Here is an 18,783-nt window from a genome sequence, read left to right as displayed (position 1 = left end):
GGGATTCCTAAATATTGCAACATTCCACTCTGTTGTAAAACTCCCTATATTGGAGTAGTCCAATACTGAGAATACCCCTGGAAGTGTTCAAGGTCAGGTTGGACAGGATTTGGAGCTACCCAGTCTAGTAGAAGGTGACCCTGTCCATGGCAGGGGGGTGTGAAATAAGATGATCCTTAAGGTCTCTTCCAACACAAAGCATTCCATGATTCTGTTTCTCCTGCAGTCTTTGAAACCCAGCACAGCCCTGCTGAGCCCCCAGTCCATGGTGTGCCAGTCTGTGGTGGGAAAAAGGAGCCACTGAGGACTGGCTGGGCAGGCAGCAATGGGAGGCACGTCTGTGGGGACAATCCCCCAGGCTGTTAGGATGGGTGGGTGACAACAGGCTTGCCACCCTCACTTGTCCCTGATCCCTCACCCACCAGGGGTGGCTGGTGCCCAAACTCCTCTCTGGAGCACCCAGACACACACAGAGTACCAAAATACCCCAAAACCCACATCTCCAGTGGGCACCAGCCAGTCACAGACCCCACTGACCTTGGGGTCACGTCACCAGCATCACCAGCCTGGACATGGCCAGGGCAGGCCCTCACACATACAAATTCTTACAAAAATGATGGTTTATTAGAAATCACAGACAGGAAACATTAAAAAAAGACTGTTTTTTGAGATGAAACATTCGACACAGAATTGAGAAGGGAATGAGGGTACAGGGAGGGGTATAGAGGCAGGTACATTCCAAGGGACATCAGCACAAGGGGATGTTGGTCCCAGAAAAATAAAGCAAAATCCCCTTGGAGAGACCTCCCAGGGCTGGGGCGGTGATCCAGCACCCACCCCAGGGGAGGGACACGGGGCCACCTCAATCCCCCACCACCTCCCCCCCAAATCAGGAATGGCATTTCACTGCCAGTTTTGGGGGAAGATTTGGAGCATCCCCAAGTCTGGGTTAGAGACCCTCCAGCCCCCTCCTAATTTTTGCCCATCCCAAAGGCTTCACAGTTGGGGTACAGAGGGAGGTTGAGGGGGCACAGCTGCCCCCCAGCCCTGCTCCCCCCAGGCTGGGGAAGGGCCTGCACAACTCCTTGGCAGAGGACAGGGGAAATCACCAAGTGCAGCTCCCCCATCCCCAGTTCCTTGCAGAGTGAGGAGAAAGGCCTGGGGATGGGCAGAGCCCATGGGAAGAAGGGGAGAGCAGCAGGAGCAGGGGCTGGCACAGAAACCTCAGTCCTTTCTCTGCCCCTCAGCTCCCCAGTGTTGCCATCCACGGACGGAATTCCCAAGGGGGGGTCTCTGAGCCCCCTTGGAGGGCAGTGGTCAGTCCTGGGCACATGTCCCTCGTGGTCTGGCTCTGCTGAGCCCCCAGCAGGGAGCTGCCTCTGATCCTCGCCGAGGGGACAGTGACAAATGGGGACACTGCCTGGTCAGTCTTGCAAGAGGTGGACGAAGCTGGCAGGGAAGACTCCGGTGCGGGAACCGTCGCCTTCAATGAAGCCAACCTGGGGGTGCAGAAAAGGGGGGGTCAAAGGGGTGGGAGTCCCATCTCAGGCATGGGAGAAGCTTTGGGGCTGACAACCCAATTCCCAGGGGAATTTAGAGAGTCAAAGTCGTGGTGACACAGCAGGAGCCTTCCCAGCCCTCCTCCATGCACAGACGGGGCAGGGGTCCCCCATCCGTGCCCCACTCCTTCAGAGGAGAACCCAGTGGGGAAAAACGACCAGAACTGGGATCCCAGCACCTGTGCATGCCACGGTGACACTCACCCAGCTCTGCTCGTCCTCCTCCCGTGTCACCACGATCACCTCCCCCTTGGAGAAGGTCAGCTCCCGGGCCTTGTCCCCCTTGCAGTCAGCCACCGCCTTCACCCGCTTCTGCCTCCCCTTGGCCTGAAACGAGGTGCAAAGGGGGTGACAGACCCCCCCCAAGGTCACTCCCAAGGGGAGTACAGGGATGTGACACCCCTGATCCTTCCCTCTGCCACCCCAGGATAAGGGGACCTGGGATGCTTGGGGATGCAGAGGGTGACAACTCCCAAGTCGTGGCACCTACCGGAGCAAATCTCCTGGGCATGGGCACGGGGGGCACCTTGCTGAGAGTGGGGTCCTCGGGGCCACCAGGGCTCTGGGGGGACACGGCTGGCCCTGCCTTGCCCACCCCGCCACCGATGCGTCGGTACGAGCGGGTGCTCTCCGAGCTGTGGGGGACAGTGGGGACAGTGTCAGCCCTCCCTGTCCTCCTTCCTGCGAGGTCTTGGTGGGGTCAGGGCTCTGCCAGGGGACCCAAGGGACCAGGGTCCCACCCACATCCCCCTGGATACTGATGGAGAGGGACCCCAGCACACAAACTCCCTCAGGTGGGCCCATTCCAGCACATTTTCCCAAAGGGGAGAAAAAATATTATAACATATAAATATATATATAATATATATTTATATGATTATAAAATTTTTATATAACAATTTGCAGGGGATCTTGGTGTCACCCCAAACAATCTGCATCACCTTTTCCAGGGACAACCCATCATCCCCATGGCTGCTCTTACCCCGTTCTGCATCCCAGTGGCAACACCAACTCCTTTAGGAAATTCAGGGCGTGGGGATCCCTTTGCTCCACAGGGACAATTTGGGCTTGGCAAGGATTGAAACCGACCCCCCAGTGCCCACCCCCAGCCTGGAGGGGGGTCCCTACCCAAACTTGACAGGGGGCATGTCGGGGGCTGCGCTGCCCGGCGGGGGCTGCCCGGGCGGGGGGCTCAGCTCTGGGCCCCGCCGGGTGCTGCTGGTGTCGGTGTCGGAGCGGGTCTCCCAGTACGCTGCCCGCCGGCTCTCGGGGGGGCTGCGGGTGCCGGGGGTGCCATCCAGGGCGCCCGTGCTGCTGGCAGAGGGGAGGCTGCGCGGCGCCGGAGCCTCCGCCGGCCCGGAGAAGTGGGGCTCGGACGCCTGCCGGGGCAGCTCGGGGCGCTCTGCGGGGACACACACACAGCAGGGACAATAAATGGGTGTCCTGGTGAAAGCACAGCCCCACCGCGGGTGAACCCCCGCCCCGACTCACCGGTGGGGCTGTGGCCGGGTCTGGGGCGGGAGCCGCCCCGCGTGGGGTTTTTGAGAGGCAGAGGCGGGGGGATCTCCTCGCTGTGTGCCCGGCGGGGCGCGGGGCGGGAGGGCACCAGGATGCTCTCGTAGGTCTTGTTGGTGATGTCCATGCCCCCCATGCAGCTCCAGCGGGTCTGGGGGCAGGCGGGCGGGGGGCTGGCGGCCAGCGGGGACGTGCCCTTGAAGGAGCGCTGGAGGGGGCTCACCTGGGGGCAGGCACGTGGACTCAGGGATGCCCCACTGCCACCAGACCCAAAAAAGGGTCTGCACTCCCCCAGCCCCCTCACTGGGGATGTGGGATTCCCCCTCACAGGATGTGGTGTCCCCTTCCCAGGTACCTTCTCCTCCAATTCATCCTCGCTGTCATAAGGGAACTCCGAGGGGGGCTCCCAGTCGTAGTCCACGTGGATCTGCAGGGAGAGCTTCCCTGCCTGCGCCTGCTCCAGCTGCCAGATGGATGGGGAGGTCAGGGGAGTCCTCGGGATGGGGGCAAGTGAGTGGTGTCAGCAGAGGTAAGGTCGGGGGGGTTTCAGCACAGGGAAGGGCAGGGGGGTCTCAGCACAGAGAGGAGAGGCCCCAGCAGCCACTCACCTCCACGCCAGCCCTCCCCACATGCTTTGGTCCCCTCTCCCCATCCCAAGCATCTCCCCCATACCCTCCACCCCACCTACCAGCTCTTCACACTCGCTGTGCTTCAGCCTCCTCGCCACGTCCAGAGCCGTCTCACCCGCCGCATTCACTGCCCAAGGGACAAAGGGGGACAAACTCAGGTTACAGCCTTTCCACTGCCACCAGGGACCCCCAAACACCCCCAGTCCCAGCCCCATACCCGTGGTGAAGGCAGCTTTGCCCTTCAGGAGCAGCTTGAGGCAGTTGGGCTGGTTGTAGAGTGCGCTGTAGTGCAGGGCCGTGTTCCCGTCCTGTGTCACCCGGTCCAGCGTCCCCCTGTGCAGGGCCACCAGCAGGAGAGTCAAGGCTCGAGGGCACACAGGCCTCCTGCACACTCCTGCCATGTAGGAGTGGGCAGGGAACACCGGGAACACTTGGGAACACACCCATTCTGGATGATGAAGTCCACCAAGGGCAGGGAGGACCTGTCGGCGTGGCGCACAGCCATGTGTAGTGCCAGCTCACCTGGGTCCTGCCACGACATGGGAGAAGGGAGATGAGCCTCAGGATGCTCATCTTCCCCAGGATGGAGGGAAAAGGAGAGCTGGACCCATGGATGCTCATCTCCCATGAGTTAAGGAAGAGAAGGAAGCTGCATCTGAAGATGCTCATCTTCCCACGGGCACATCTCCACCCAAAGCCTGGGAAAACCCCAAGCACAGGTACCCAGAGGGAGGAAATCCACCCATGCTCCCAGGTGTGGGGCTCACCTGCCCCTCGGGCCTGGCCAGGGGCTTGGCCAGGTCGTGCCCCTCGGCAAAGGCCTGGAGCAGGGCCAGGAGGTCCCGGGCACGGATGGCTTCCCAGAGGCGGTGGGGATCGTCCCGGCTGCTTTTCTGGACGAAGCGTCGCTCCATGTACTTGGCCACGATGTATTCCTTGCGGGCAGCCCTGTGGGAGAGGGGCTTGGCTGGGCATGGAGACCAGACCCCTCCAGTTCCCACCACAGCCAGGGGCAGCCTGTGCTCCTGCCTCCTCCTGAAGCCTCGGGATCAAGGGAAAGCCTCTACAGAGGTGCAGATCCCCACCAAAATCCAGGTGTTGACACCAAGATCTTCCATTCTCACATCCCAGGGCTGTCTTAGAGCTGATGGGCACCAGGATGGGAACAAAGACCACACACCATGCATTCCTATTCCTCCTTCTCTTCCTCTTCTTTCTCCTCCCAGCCCACCCTGAGCCCCCATCCTGCACCCAACTCACATATCACTGCCAGCCGAGGGCTTGGGACAGTCCTGAGTGGGCAGTGTGGCCTCCATGATCTCGTTGAAACGGGTGTTCCCGATGCTGACAGCCAGCTATGGAGAGAGAGAGATGGGGGGAGACAAGCCCTCCTGGCCACGCTCACCCTGCTCCAGCCAGATCCCATCCCAGAGGGAAGGAATCCACTGAATCTACCCAGGACCTTCCCAGCACAGCATCTCTGCCAGGGATGCTCTTTCATGGCAGAGGAATTTTATGAGGGAGCAGTTCCAGCATCCTCTCCTTAGGAAATAGGTTTGGAAAGTCCCCCCTTGCCCAGACAACCATAATGGGGAAACTGGGGCAAGTTTGCGAGCACTGGAGCGAACTGGGGATGGAGGAAGAGGAGGAGGAGGAATTAACTCCACATTCCAGAAAGTCTGGGAGCAACGGAGGGTGATTCCCAGTGGCCACGAGACCTCCAGGCTCAGGAAGCAACTTACCAGCAACTCGGAGGTGCTGAGGACATCCAGGGTGAGGGACTGGATGCGGGAATAATGCACCCCCAGCTCCCGATGGATGCCAGAGCACTCGATGCACGTCAGGATGCCCAGGTTGGTGGAGAGCCACGTGGGGTCTGTGGTGGGAGGGACATGGGGGCTCAACTGTGACCCCTATGGGTGCCAGACCCACACCTGGGGTGGGGGGACACCCTGACGTACCTGGGGCCCCACAGTCACAACACTGTTTGTTCCCTGGCATGTTCTTCACCTCGCTGATGACCAGCCTGGTGAGTTCCTGGACGCTGCCGTCCACCCCGGCACCTGCTGCAGCCCCACTGCCCACATCCCCCTTGAAGGCATTGCTCAGGGCTTCATCCTTGCTGTTCTGCAGCACTGAGACCCACCTGAGCACGAGGGAGGAGGAGGAAGAGGAGGATGGGGAAGGCAGAGAAGGATCTGGCAGCTCAAGGAGTGGGGATGGGCTGTGACACTTACACAACACACTCCTGCTCGTCCTCTGCTTGAAAGTGATATGTCCTGTTGTCTGCAGGGATGGGGAGAGGGGGGAAAGGGGAGAAATTGTGGCTGGCCCATCCCTGGAAGTGTTCAAGGTCAGGCTGGAGCAACCTGGGTTAGTGGAAGGTGTCCCTGCCCATGGTCTTTAAGGTCCTTTCCAAGCCAAACCATTCTGTGATTCTCTCATTCTATGATTTAGGGATGCCCAGGACTGAAAGAATTAGATGAAATCACTCCAAAGAAGCTGCTTAATTAAAAACTAAATCACTGCACATCACTCTCCATCACCTAAGACCTGTCACAACCTCTTTTTGTCTGAGCTTTCTGGATCTCCTTGGAGAGCTTACTCCTTCCTCCACAGACAGCCAGGGAGGCACCCAGGGCTGGGTTAAAATGGTTCAAAGAGGGTGTCCAGGTGTTCCAGGGGGAAAACCCACACCACAAAGGGAGAGCTCCCACCACAGCCTCCACCTTTGGGTCAAACATCCCACCCCAGACACGCACCCCACCTCAGGCACTCACGTGTCACCAGGTCGAAGCACTTCTTCTCCTCGGCGTGGGGCCTCACCTGGCAGGTGAGGAGGTTCAGCTTGACAGGGGGACGGTTTATCTGCAGGGTGAGAGGGTGGAGGTGGGTTAAAGGACCAGGAAGGGGTGGGATGGGCATCACCAAGGGTTGGGCATCTCCATCTCTGACGGTGGGACAACCACCACCACAGATGGTTCCTCTTGGAACAACCAGGTGAGTCTGGCCCTGTCTGACCCTTTGCAGGAGCACAAGAACCCTCTGCGGGAGAACAGGAACCCTCTGTGGGAGAACAGGAACCCTCTGCAGGAGCACAGGGCTCCAAGATGTCCCTGACCCACATCCTCTGTCCCTGTTGCAGTTTCCAGCCTCCAACGCCAGGGGGAAGCACCTCCTGCCAAACTGCCCTGGCCCCTTTGGGCTTGTCTGGACCCTCATTGCCCAACTCTCTGCCCCAACCAAACCCACCTTTCCCTCTCAGGGACACTTGTCAGACACAGGTGACCCACCCTTAGACTTTCCAGTCCCATCTTGTGTTAAATTTTAAGCCAGGCAGATTTGAGACCAGTTTGGGCAAAACTAAATCTGAAATCCAACAGACTCCGAGGCTCAAAAGGAGCACAAGGAAGGCTCAGGGCTGCACCCCCTGCTCCTCACCGTGCTGTGGGAGATGGTCAGGCAGCCGTATTTCACACCACACTTCCTCTTCTGCCACACTTTGCGGATCCTGAGGAGGAGGAAGAGGAAGAGTGAGGATTGCACAGCCCTGAGCACCCACATCCACACCCCAAACTTCTCACACCAGCCCTCAGCACGGTCATGTGGGGTTGTGCTTCCTGCAACTCACAGAGCACAGAATGTCCTGCTGAGCCCACATGGGGATCCTATGGGCATCAAAAACACTGGGATGGAGCTGAGAAAACACCCATCCTTACCCATCACTCTTCTTGTACAGGAATCCTGACTTCTCTGTGCCGTACTGCTTGTTCCCTTGGTGCTGGTGGATGCTGTAGCCACTGCCAGAGTTCTTCCTGCTCAGGTTTTCCTGGAAAAAGGCAGTTAAAAAGCAAAGTGAGAGGTGCAGGGGTGGCTGCTCCAAGTGATCTCATTCTTATGTGTGCAGTGTCCAGCAGGATGCCAGAGACCCCCGTGCCCTCCAAGCATCCAAACATCCTCCAGGTCTCCTGCTCTGCTCCCATGGATGTTTACTTTGGTCCCCAGGTTCTCCCCATCCCCAGCCTAACCCCAGGGTACCCAGGACCCTCCCAGTCCTGGGGCTCTCACCTCCTTGTTTTCCAGCTGCAGGATGCTGCGGAGGGAATCGCGGGTCTGCGTGAGCTGCTTCACCTCCTCCTCCTGTGCTTGGTGGAGCTGGAAAGGGAGGAGCTGCTCTCACTGCTGTGCTGAGCAGGGGCGTTCTCAGGGGCTGGCACAGGGACGGGGGGGTGGCATCCCAGGGGACACGCCTGGATGGATGGCAGCGTGTGGGACTCACCGCGTGCAGGGACACAGCCAGCTTCTCAATGAAGGGGTAGAGGTTCTGGGCAGCCTTCCAGCCATCTTGGAAGAAACTGGGCATTTGTTGAGGGTGATTAAGATGCAGACGGGGAGGATGGAGGGGAAAAAAGAGGGTTTTTTTGAGAGAAAATGTGGCTGGAGATCACGGCAACCCCCTCCCTGAGAAGCTGCTCTTGCTTTGTGGTTCCCTGGCTCGTGGGATCTGGAGAGAGCCCAGCAAAGGCTCAGCCCAGCCCACAGAGTCTGGATACCCCAAATATTTGGGGTGTTTGGGATGCAGGATTGTTCAATCCCAGCACTGGGGAGCAGCACTGCCAAAGGCCACGTCCAGGGGATCTCTGGGGTCACAGCTCCAGCCAAGGACACCCCTTTATCCAGCAGGACTGTCCCTCTCTGCCTCAGTTTCCCTGCTGGATAGCTGGAGGAGATGATGACACCCACTCCAGTCTCATGGAGCAAAGGGAAAGGCAAGGGGATGCTCATCCTTGCTCCAAACCCCCTCATTATGAGCCCCATGGCTGATGTTGGAGCAGCTCAGCTGAACTCATCCCTGGAAATCTATCCAGGAAACCAAATAATCGGATCTATCCCGAGCCAACCCCCTTCCCCAGCCCCATGGACACGTTTACAGCTCCTCAAGCCAACAAAGCACGTTTCAACCTTGCAGATACAACCAGAGAGTGACTGGCTGTGCCCAACACTTTCACCAACAGCTTTATGGATCTGGGATGACAAAAGGAGCCCCCAGAATCCCATGAGACCCCCTAAGGATGACAACAGGCCCCAGGGATGAACCACCCAGACCCAGGAGGCACCTACTTGTGCTGAGCATGGAAAAACTTGATGAGGCTCTGCAGGAAATCTGGTCCCTGTTTCATCTGAGACTCACTGGCTTTCAGCAGGTACTGGAGGAGGAGAAGACACCCCATTAGGTGATGGAGACAAGGACCAGCTGAAAATACCCCAGAGGAAAGAGCAAGAGCCTGCCCAGCCCTCGCTTCCCTTCCCGGCACAGGGAGGAGGATTAAAACACTGGCTGGGCTTCAAGGAGTCGACTCATGATGTTGGATTTGAAGGCAGCTCACTGGGGACCACCCTCAAAAAACCTGGCCCTGGAAGTCCTCCAAGACCTGGAAAGTTCAAGGACTGAGGCCTCCAGGGTTTCCAGCCAAGCACGCTTCTCCTGCTGCTCATTACTTCTGGAGTTAATAAGTAACCAAAACTCAAGGCAGCTTGTGAAGAAAAAAAAAAAAGCCCAAATGTTTTTTAAGATATGACCCTTTTATTCCCAAAAGATCAGATTCCAAGCAGTGAGCACCTGCAGCACAGCAGCCCTGGAGGTCTGCAGAGGTGTCCCATGGGATGGGGAATTTCAGCTCCGTGCATCAAACCCATCCATCAGCTGCAGGCAGGGAAGGAAGACCCAGAGTCTCACTCACCCTGAGCAAAATAAGGAGGGGGAAGAGATTTTCCCCCTGCAAGCTCCTCTCCAGCTGCTAGAATGGTTCTGAACAGGAGGTGAGGCGGAGGGAAGGCAGCCCTGGGCTCCAGGGGCTTTCCATGGTGGAAGAGAGGCTCTGGAATGGAGTGTCCCGGTGCCCTGGACACTCTGAACACCCTGAGGGGTCACTGGGCTGGGGAGGGTTGTTAAACTTTGCTGTGCAAGCTGGAGATGCTGAGATTGCATTCCCTGAACCAAGTCCCACCTGGAAAAGGCCACACATGCCCGGCTCCCATGGGATGTCCCTGCCTTGCCACCCACACCCAGGGGTGCAAAGGGATGCTTCCAGCACCCCTGGGTCCTGATCCAGCTGCACCCACAGCCCAGGGAGTGTCAGATGGCCCACGATGGGGAGACACAACCACCCCATGGGGTGGAACAGGACTATGTTCCGACTCCCAGGAAGCAGCATACCCACTTCCCTATAAACCCACGTGCCCCACATGCCTCCCAGAAGAGCTGCCCCCATATTTCCAGGGCCAGCAGCAGCTCTCACGTGCCCGTGCCCGGCTCACACGCAGCCGCCGTGCCCGGCTCCAGCTCCCGCCGCCTCTCCATGTGCTGTTATTTATCCATCCCACACTGGAGCTATTCAAGGGAGTGACTCATCTGGCCCGGTCCCAGCTCCCCAGCGGGCACAGCCTCCTCCCCACAACCCCCTGCCCTTTGCTGGGAGGGACACAGGGCAGCACCAGGCTCTGGCCCTCAAGAACATGGGAGAGACCTGGAACAACTCACTGGGGATTTGTTCCCTGCTCTGTGTCACCCTCGGGAGGTTTATGGGGCTGCTGAGTGTCTGGAGCCAGAACACGTGGGCTCCTCCTTGCTGAGGGGGTCCAAAATTAGGTTTCCATCCTTCACCTGCTCCCATCTCATCTTCTGAGCAGAGATTGCCAGGATTTGGGACTGGCACGAGGATCTGGGGTGACTTGTGAGCCCCTCTAACCAAAACCAGGAGCAGTTTTGAGGACAGGGCAAAACCACAAAGCCAGGCTCAGGGATGTTAGCCCAACAGCTCATTTTTTGCCCCAAATGCCACACCCAGTGAAGGGGTAGGAGCTGGGCTGGGAGGACATGGGTGGCACCACAGGTGCCTCACTGCAGCGAGAGGTCACCCTCATGGGGTGCCATGGATGCTGTTGGAAGTTGCATCCCACAGGGACCCCAATTTGGGGATGGGATGAGGATCCCTGAGCCAGGACCATGTAGGGACACAACGGGATGGGGACAGCCAAGGGTCCCACAGATCACCCATATGGGGCTATTTTGGCGGTGGGGATGGGGACAGGCTCTGATGTTCCCACACAGCTTTAGCAGAGCAATGTCCCGTGTCCCCCCAGCGATGAACAGTCCCTGTGCCCCCCAGCACAGCCCTTACCTCACACATGTGGAGCTGGAAGAGCCGCCGCTCCTTCTGCATGTCCTCGGCCACCTCCGCGGCCGCCGGCTCGGCCGGGATGACCCCGGCCAGGCGGGATCGCTCCTTCTCCTTCTCCATCTTCCCCCTGTGCAAGGGGATGGTGGTGAGCTGCACACACCCCTGCTCTGAGGGGCGTCCCATGCTGGGATGGGATCAGGAGAAACATCTCCAGCCCGTCTCCCTGTCTCTTTTCCCTTTGGGAAAGGCTCAACCAGAGCCTTCCCAATGGCAAACTGGCACCATCAGTGCCTGGCTCCAGCCAGGGCACAAAACATCTTTGTGCAGAGCAGAATTAGGTGGATTTTGCTGGAGGCAGCATGTTCCTTACACTTTGGTCTCATAATCCTTCCAGGCCTTTTCAATCTGCTTCTTGGAGTCCTGTGGCAAAGGAGAGAGCAGGGGCAGCTGTCAGGGAAGGTGAAAGAGCTGGTGGCATCAAAGCAGCCGAGGCCTTTGCTCTGCATCACTGCACCCCTTGGGGACAAGGGATGTCCCCACTGGGTCTTCACCACTTGCTGCCATCACCCCCAACCCTCACTGCTCCTTTCCAGCCCCAACAACTTCCTTCTGCCCATGGGCACGAGCTGTGTCCATACCAAGGGTCTCACTGCAGTACATCCCCAAATGGGTGACCCTGGGACAGGGCTGGGGGGACTCACCAGGCGGCCATCCCTCAGCTGCCCCTTCAGCAGGCTGTCCAGGGGGAAGGACACGATGTTGTTCAGGTTCTGCACCTGCAAAAGGCAGAGATGGGGTTACCCCATGGAGGGGCAGGTCGGGGAGGTGCAGCCCCAGGTCCTTCCCGGTGCCAGGGACCTCCCCCCAGCTCCATGGCTGCCCCAGGAAGGGTTAAAGAGGCTGGAAGCAGGGCTGGATCCAGGATCCAGGCACGGGGCAGGCTGGGGCTTGCTGGAGCTGGCTGCAAGATGTCTGACGCAGGGCCCTTCCCACAAACCACATCAGCACCGAGGCTGCCAAAACCAAAACTGTTCCCCCCCCATCAACACCTCAGCCCTGTCCCCAGTCCCCACACCCAGGAATGCCACCAGCCCCTCCATGGCCCTGTGATGCAAAGAGCACCCCAGTGCCAAAGGGGCTTCCCAAAATGTCCTCCTTTCCTGTGGTTTGGGGACAGCAGCTCACCCACCACCACCCCCAGCAGTGCCAGGCAGGGTCCTTGGTGGGGACACAGGAGCCCACTCCAGTCCTGGCATCCCTCTGTGCATCCCACTTGAGAGCTGTGAGAGCAGCTCCAGCACCCACATGAGACCTCCCTGCTGCACCCAGATTCCTTCTAAAGGCTTTTGGTCCCCTGGGGAGAAACTCAACCCTGGGGCACAGGAGCAGCCCCAAACAGGGCAGAAAAGGGCACCCCACTTCTGACAGTTCCAGGGAGATTCCAGGAGGAGGGGAAACACAGCTTTTGGGATGTGCTTGAGGGTCCTGGCACATAACTGAGCTCGGCAGCACATGGGAAAGGAGGTGGGGGCCCCCCAAACTGGTCTGACTCCTCCACCAGGACAAGTTCTGCGGAGCCCCACTGAAGCACAGGGGTCTGGGTGGGCTGGGACAGCTGGGATGGGGAAGGGGAGGAGCAGGGAGGCCCAGATTGGGGAAACTGGGAGAGGAGACGCCAAAAATCTGAAATTCTTGCTGGGGGAAGGGCAGCAGAAATCAATCTCCTCCTTAAGCAGAGCCAGGGCCCAAAATCCCTCCTTGGAGAGGGGGATTCGAAAGGGAACAGAGAGGGAGCCACATGGGGCTTTGCTGCTGGGTATGCAAAGATCCAGATCCGTCCAGGAACTGAGTTTTCCAGCGGAGCCATTCCCAAGGTGGGGAAGGCAGTGCTGGCTCGGCTCACAGCCGTCTCTGCCTGCTCCCCACGGCCCCACTGCACAGCCCGGCGTGGCTTTGATTTACTCTTGGCAAGCAAGATCAGAGATGCAATTGATGTGAGGGAAAAAAAACACAGAAAGAAAGAAAAAAGGGGAAAAATGAAAATAGCAGCACCAGCTGCCCATTGGATCCCAGGGTCGATGGCCCCAGGGAGCTGGGAATGAGCTGTAAATCCAGTAATGAGGGTATCAGATGGTCTGGGAGCACTGGGAATGTGTCCCCGAGCCGCAGGATGGGAGGAGGGGATTGCTGCATGACACTGGGAGGAGGGGGGCTGCACTGGGGAGGAGTGTTTCCAAATCCAGATGGATTTGGGGTGGCTCACCAGGTTCTTGAAGAGCGCGGTGACCTCGCGGGTGAAGACAGCCAGGTTGAGGAAACCAGTGGAGAGCTCGTGGTTGTTCTGGGAGAGATGGTTGTTGCCAAAGTTCTCCAGGGCCTCGCTGTACTGCTCCTCGTTCTCCACATGAGCTGTATAGGGAGACACCAGAGAGGGACATGGGGTGGCCCTGCAGCACCCTGACATGTCACGGTCACACTGTGAGGTCCCACCCACACCCATCTACCCATCCCTCCATGGCAGAGCTGGGCTGGTCCTGCTGCAGGATGTGGTGTGTCCAAAACAACCTCCCCAGTGTACTCCATTTCCCTTTTTATACATATTTCAAGCAGTTTTTGGCACCTTATCATGTTGCCAAGTCACATCATGAGGTGCCACCAGCACCCAGCACTCATCTCCCCATCCCTCCACAGCAAAGCTGGGCTGATCCTGCAGCAGGACAGCACTGGTATGTCCAAAACAACCTTCCTTAGGATCTCAATTTCAATTTTTATATTGTTTCAAGACAATTTCTGGCACCTTAGCATGTTGCCAGGGGCCCAAGTGCCCCCAGGCTGGCCACCACGTGTGGTCACCTCACTGTCTGCCATGACCAGCACTGGCAGGGGATGGGACTGTCACAGCCCCCACTGACCCCACCGTCCCCATCACTTCTCAAAGCCCAACTCACTGAGCCCAGAGATGTGAATGGCTTTCACATATTTCCTGATCCTCTGGAGCACAGCTTGGTCCCCATCCAGGCTCTGCGAAAGTGAAGAGAGAAAACAAACGGAGCTCGTTACCAAGCGCGGCCGCCGCTCCCCCAGCCCAGCTGGCCCTTGGAAAGGCTGCAGCTCTGCCATGCAGATGTGTGGGGCAGGATCCAAGCTCCCAGGGCTGGGAAAGGAGCTGGAGGCATCCTGGGGATGTGCACCCTGTGGCTTTGCTGCCAGGCAGGGCTTTGGCTGTCCCCGGAGAGGAGGGTTTGAGCAAAACAGTAGCAGGGGGTGAGAGGCTCTTTGGAGCTTCCAGCAACCACAGAAAATGCCTCCCTGTCTGTTGCAGGGGCTGTTTCAACCAAGGAGGAGATGAAGCATCATGTAGCACATCAGCCCATCCCCACGGCTCAGGACCAGACTCAGGACAAGAGGATGCCACAGAACCAAAACCAGGACTCACTTCCCACTGATGGGGACCTAAATCCCATAAACCCCCATGCCAGTTGTGTGTAAACCACAACAACCCCACAACCAGGGATGTGGCTTTCCACAACCCCCTGCCTGCCCTGAGCTCATGCAGGGTCTTGCCTGTGGCCCCCAGCACTCTGAGCCTTCCTGTAGCCCCATCAGCCATATCCTTCACTGGTTTAGAGCCCTCCCCACCCTCAGCCTGGTCCCCCCATCCCTCCCTACGCAGACAACCCCCCTTTGCCCCCCAAGCACCATGGCAAACTCAACCCCAACTCAACCCCAAGCCAAGGGGCTGCAGCATCATCACCAAACACACGCTGGCCCACAAACAGGAAAGGGTTAAGGCTGGCTTGGCTGCAGGTACCAGAGCCATGATAACAGACTGGAAATATTTAGAGGGCGTGAACAGCAAGAAGGGCGAGGGATGAAACCGCGGAGGAATTACAATAAAGAGGCTCTCTCTCTGCTCAAGCTCTGCCGAAGGTTTTGGGGCTGATGTCAAGGCTGATTTCCTGACAGCAGGGTCAGCCTGGCTGCAGTGCTGCTCTCCCAGGCCCTCCTGGCTGGATGGGATGCTGTGGATGAGCTTTGGCCAGGAAGAGCCAGCTGGGAGGGAACTGGAGCTGAGCTGGGAGCCAAATCCCCCACTCAGAGGAGTCTTGCAATGCACCTACTATAATGGGGAGGATGTTGGGATGCACCAAAGCCCCCCGTGGCCCCTCTGTGCACCAAATCCAGGCACGCCAAGCTCTCCAGAGCAGAGGTATTCCCTGCCTCAGGGGGGAAGCCATGGCTGGATGCCTAGATGCCTCAGGCTTGCAAACCTGGCACAGTCTCAGGAAGGGGAAACTGAGGCAGCACGAGATGCTCTGGATGCATCACCAGACAAACAGGGGAAGAAACAGCTCCGAGCATCCAGGATGTAGCAGCTCATCCTGGTGCCAGCTCACAGCTGCAGGAGGCTGAATGTGGGGCTCATGTGGAGCAGGGCTCATCCAGGGAAGGACACGAGGCTTTTGGGAAGGGTCCATGAGTGCACTGGTGGAGACAGGGCAAACAGAGCCTGGCACTGGGGTGGTAAATGCAGAGGAAATAATTTCATAGTGCTGCCCCATCCCAGGCAGCGCTGGCAACCCTGATGTACCGGGCTGGCTGCTGGGAATACGGGCCTTGGCTGCAAAGGGACAACCCTCTGGAACAGGGAGCAGAGATGTCTGGAGCCCCTCAGAGCACCCACCACCCCCTGGCCCAACTCAAGGTCTCTGGGTCATAGGGCAGCTGAGGACATCGGCACAACGGGGACTGGAGCAGGAGGGATTCCCTGTGGGATGGAGGAAGGGATGAATCCACGCCCTTCTCACAGCCAGCCGGGCTCACAGCCTGGGGAACCCGGTCGGGATGCTCAATGGGGGTCATTCTTCTGCATCCCCCCTGGCACCAGCTCGTGCCGCCCGGCGAAGGAGCCGCCGCGGGTGCCAGGGTGACAAACTGCCAGGCTGGGAGCTGGATGTGGTGCTGGCCTGGATAAACTGGGAGCTCATATGCCAGAGCTCTGAGGGTGGCGTGGGGCTGGTGTGATTGGATTTGCCTTTTCCTCTCAAGCTGGGGCATGGGGGTGCCAAAGGCCAGGCTGGGGTTTGGTCCCCTCCTGCAGTCTCCAGTGGGATGGGGGGCTCAGCCCCATTCCCCCCATGGCACACGACACCAGTCATGATTCCCAGCTCTCTCACGCTCACTGGAGCTTTACTAACCCAATCCCACAGGGCCCCCCTGCCATTCCTGGGAGACGCCTCTCCCCTCATCCCCATCCCTTTCAACCGCAGCCTCTCCAAGCAGCCAAAAAAATTCCTGCTGCTCCCTCCAGGCAGGAGTTGCCTCCCCCTTCCCAGCTGAGAGCGAGATCCATGGCAGGGACCAGCATGTGCCGGCAGGGACTAGGATGCTCCATGGTGTGTCCACAGATTTCCAGCCCCGGGACGCCCATCCCGCTGCCTCCAGGGATCCCAACAGCCCCGGCACCTGGGGCCCCCCGCTCCCCGCCAGCCCTGGCTCTCCTTCAAAGCCATTCCTTCGCTAAGAGGAGCTGGCAAAAGCCACAGGACCAGCTGGAAACCGCCTTTATCCCAGGCGGGAGAAGGGGGATTAATGCATCCCCCGCCACCTCCAGCCTTCCCACAAATGCTGCCGGCGATTTTGGGGGGAGGCTAAAAATACTCCCCTGGCTTTAATCTCAGGGGAGCCCCCCAAGTTCCATCGGGGCTGACTCCAGCACAGGAGCTCCATGGTGGATGGAGATGTGGGGCTGATGCGCTGGGGGGATGCCCTGGCCCCTGGCAGGGTGGGCGTGCCCTGATTCCGAGGCGAAAAGAGGGATGCCCTGGTTCCCGGCAGGGGCAGGGGGGAATGCCCTTGGAATAGCGGGGATACTCTCGTCTCAAGGATGCCGGGGGACGCTCTGGCTCCGGGGCGATGGAGGGGATGTCCCAGCCTCGGGGGGCACGTGGAGCTTTAAAGAAGCTTTTTGCCCATTTCTACAGGCTCTGCCCTCCAAAAAACACATGCTGGGGCTGCTCGGAGGGTGCAAACAGCCCCTCCACCCGAGGGGTCCAAAGCGCCCTCTTTAGGGTGACCAGCGCGCTCTCGGGGTGAAGTGGGACCCCAAAAAAGCAGAAGCCCGAGGGAGGCGCAAGCATCGAGAGTCAGCACCTGTGGGAGCGGGGTGGATGCGGGGGCTGTTCCCAGGTGGGGTGTGGGGAGTGTTCCAGGCGGGATGCGGGGGGTGTTCCCAGGCGGGGTGCGGGGGGTGTTCCCAGGCGGGGTGCGCAGCCCGACCCCCCGAGCCCCCCCGGCCCCGCTCACCTCCTCCAGAGCCCCCATCGCCCCCCGGCATTTCTGCATCTTGGAGGCGAAGGCGGCGGCCGGGGAGCTGAGATCCTCGCCGGTCACGGCCAAGAACTCGGCCACGCTGAGCTGCTCGGGCATGGTGCGGAGGGCACCGGGGGGATACCGGGAAGGGGGTCAGGGGGCACGGGGAGCGCGCGGGGGGCTCCCCTGCGGAGCGCGCCGGGGGTGCGGGCTCAGCCCGGCTCAGCGCCCCGCGCCCCGCACCGGGAGCCCCGCACCGGGAGCTGCTCCTTCCCTCCGTCCCTCCGCCCGCTCCCGCCCCGCCGCCGTCACGAGGCGGCCCCGCCCGCCCGCCCGTTAAAGGCGAAGAGGCCCCGTGAGCCCCCCAAACTCCTGACGCGACCCCCGCACCGGGGGAGGAAGGAAAATCCCGGGGTCCGGCTGCATCGGCACCTCCCGGCTCTCCATGGCACCCACATCACCCCAACATCCACTGCGGTTTAACTGGAGGCTGCCCCCACCCTGCCCTTCCTGAGCCCCGAGGGGACAATCCTTGAGCAAGGGACAGTTCCCAAAGCGCTCGGCTCTTTGTCCCGCTGGAGGGAACCTCTGCACTCACTGTCCCCTCACTCATCCCACCCTTCACAGGCTCAAGGAGATGAATTTTGGTGATTTGCTTTTTCCGGAGGAAGACAGGACAGTGAAGGAGCACGTGCTGAGGCTGAACAGATGCCGAGCACATCCCACCACGGGGCTGGGGCTGGTGTCAAACTGGAACAGAAGGGGACAAAAAGCCTCAGTGGGGCTCCTTTGCCATGAGAGATGCCAACATAGGTGTGAAGGTGCTCTGCAGACCTGTCCAAGCACCTCACACCCCTCACCCAGGTAGATCGGGGAGTGACAGACTCTCGACCCTCTTACTAACACAGGAGTGGGGCTCAATAAACCTCAGGTTTGTGCCTAATCAGGGCCAGCCCAAGCTCTGCTCTAACTTGGTGTCGCTGTGGTGCTGGAGGTACTGGGGTGTGTGAAGAGCCATCACAGGCCTTGGATGAATAGCTGTGGTTTAGAGATTCCACCCTTGCACTGGCAAGCAGGGATGCCCATGGTTTGGGGGTGCCCACCCTAATTTGGGGAGGAGCAGCATCTGCCGAGTTCCCGGGACATCTCCCTCGGCAGAGCTCCGGCAGACACAGGGTTAAGGTGCTGCAGCTCAGGCAGGACGGGGGCAGGAGGGATTTGGGGGTTCCCCATGGGTAAGACCCCCCATCACACAGGCGCTCCCGCCCCTCACTTGCCCCCGCGAGGTCCCCCCAGGCGCGGGGCCGGGGCAGCCCCTTGGCTGGGGTGGCCCTGCCACCTCCTGGCCGGCCCGGGGACTGCGAGGGGGCCACACGGCCCAGGGACACACCCGAGGTCCTGCGGGACTCGCAGCGCTACGGGGGATGGGGACATGGGGACAGGGCCGTGTCTGCAGCACTCTGTGCCCCTCACCCGGCTTACCTGGCCCGGGGGGGTCTCCTCCTCTTCTTCTTCCTCCTCACCTCACTCCGCAACACGTGCCACGACCTCAGGTACCACCAGACATCAGTTGGTACCACTGGACAT

General features: G+C 59.6%; 1 protein-coding gene across 1 annotated transcript; it reads right to left on the bottom strand.

Annotated features, from left to right (window-relative positions):
- Window positions 1-608: 608 nt before the first annotated feature.
- On the bottom strand, window positions 609-17,479 carry ASAP3 (ArfGAP with SH3 domain, ankyrin repeat and PH domain 3). Its single transcript, XM_071576794.1, has 26 exons — window positions 17,191-17,479; window positions 13,833-13,905; window positions 13,148-13,293; window positions 11,586-11,660; window positions 11,255-11,304; window positions 10,885-11,011; window positions 8,825-8,910; window positions 7,983-8,058; window positions 7,772-7,858; window positions 7,423-7,532; window positions 7,145-7,214; window positions 6,484-6,571; window positions 5,941-5,989; window positions 5,665-5,849; window positions 5,446-5,579; window positions 4,964-5,058; window positions 4,471-4,651; window positions 4,147-4,232; window positions 3,921-4,036; window positions 3,763-3,830; window positions 3,430-3,537; window positions 3,051-3,297; window positions 2,688-2,961; window positions 2,050-2,194; window positions 1,764-1,886; window positions 609-1,499 (listed from the first exon to the last, which is right to left on the bottom strand). The coding sequence occupies exons 1-26, from the start codon at window positions 17,311-17,313 to the stop codon at window positions 1,425-1,427; spliced, it is 2,997 nt and encodes a 998-aa protein (XP_071432895.1). The 5' UTR covers window positions 17,314-17,479; the 3' UTR covers window positions 609-1,424.
- Between the last annotated feature and the right edge of the window lie 1,304 nt (window positions 17,480-18,783).

The sequence above is a fragment of the Pithys albifrons genome, chromosome 24 (assembly GCF_047495875.1).
Source record: "Pithys albifrons albifrons isolate INPA30051 chromosome 24, PitAlb_v1, whole genome shotgun sequence".
Taxonomy (NCBI): domain Eukaryota; kingdom Metazoa; phylum Chordata; class Aves; order Passeriformes; family Thamnophilidae; genus Pithys; species Pithys albifrons.
Note: the sequence above shows the minus strand (reverse complement) of the source record. Positions and strands in the feature narration are given on the sequence as shown.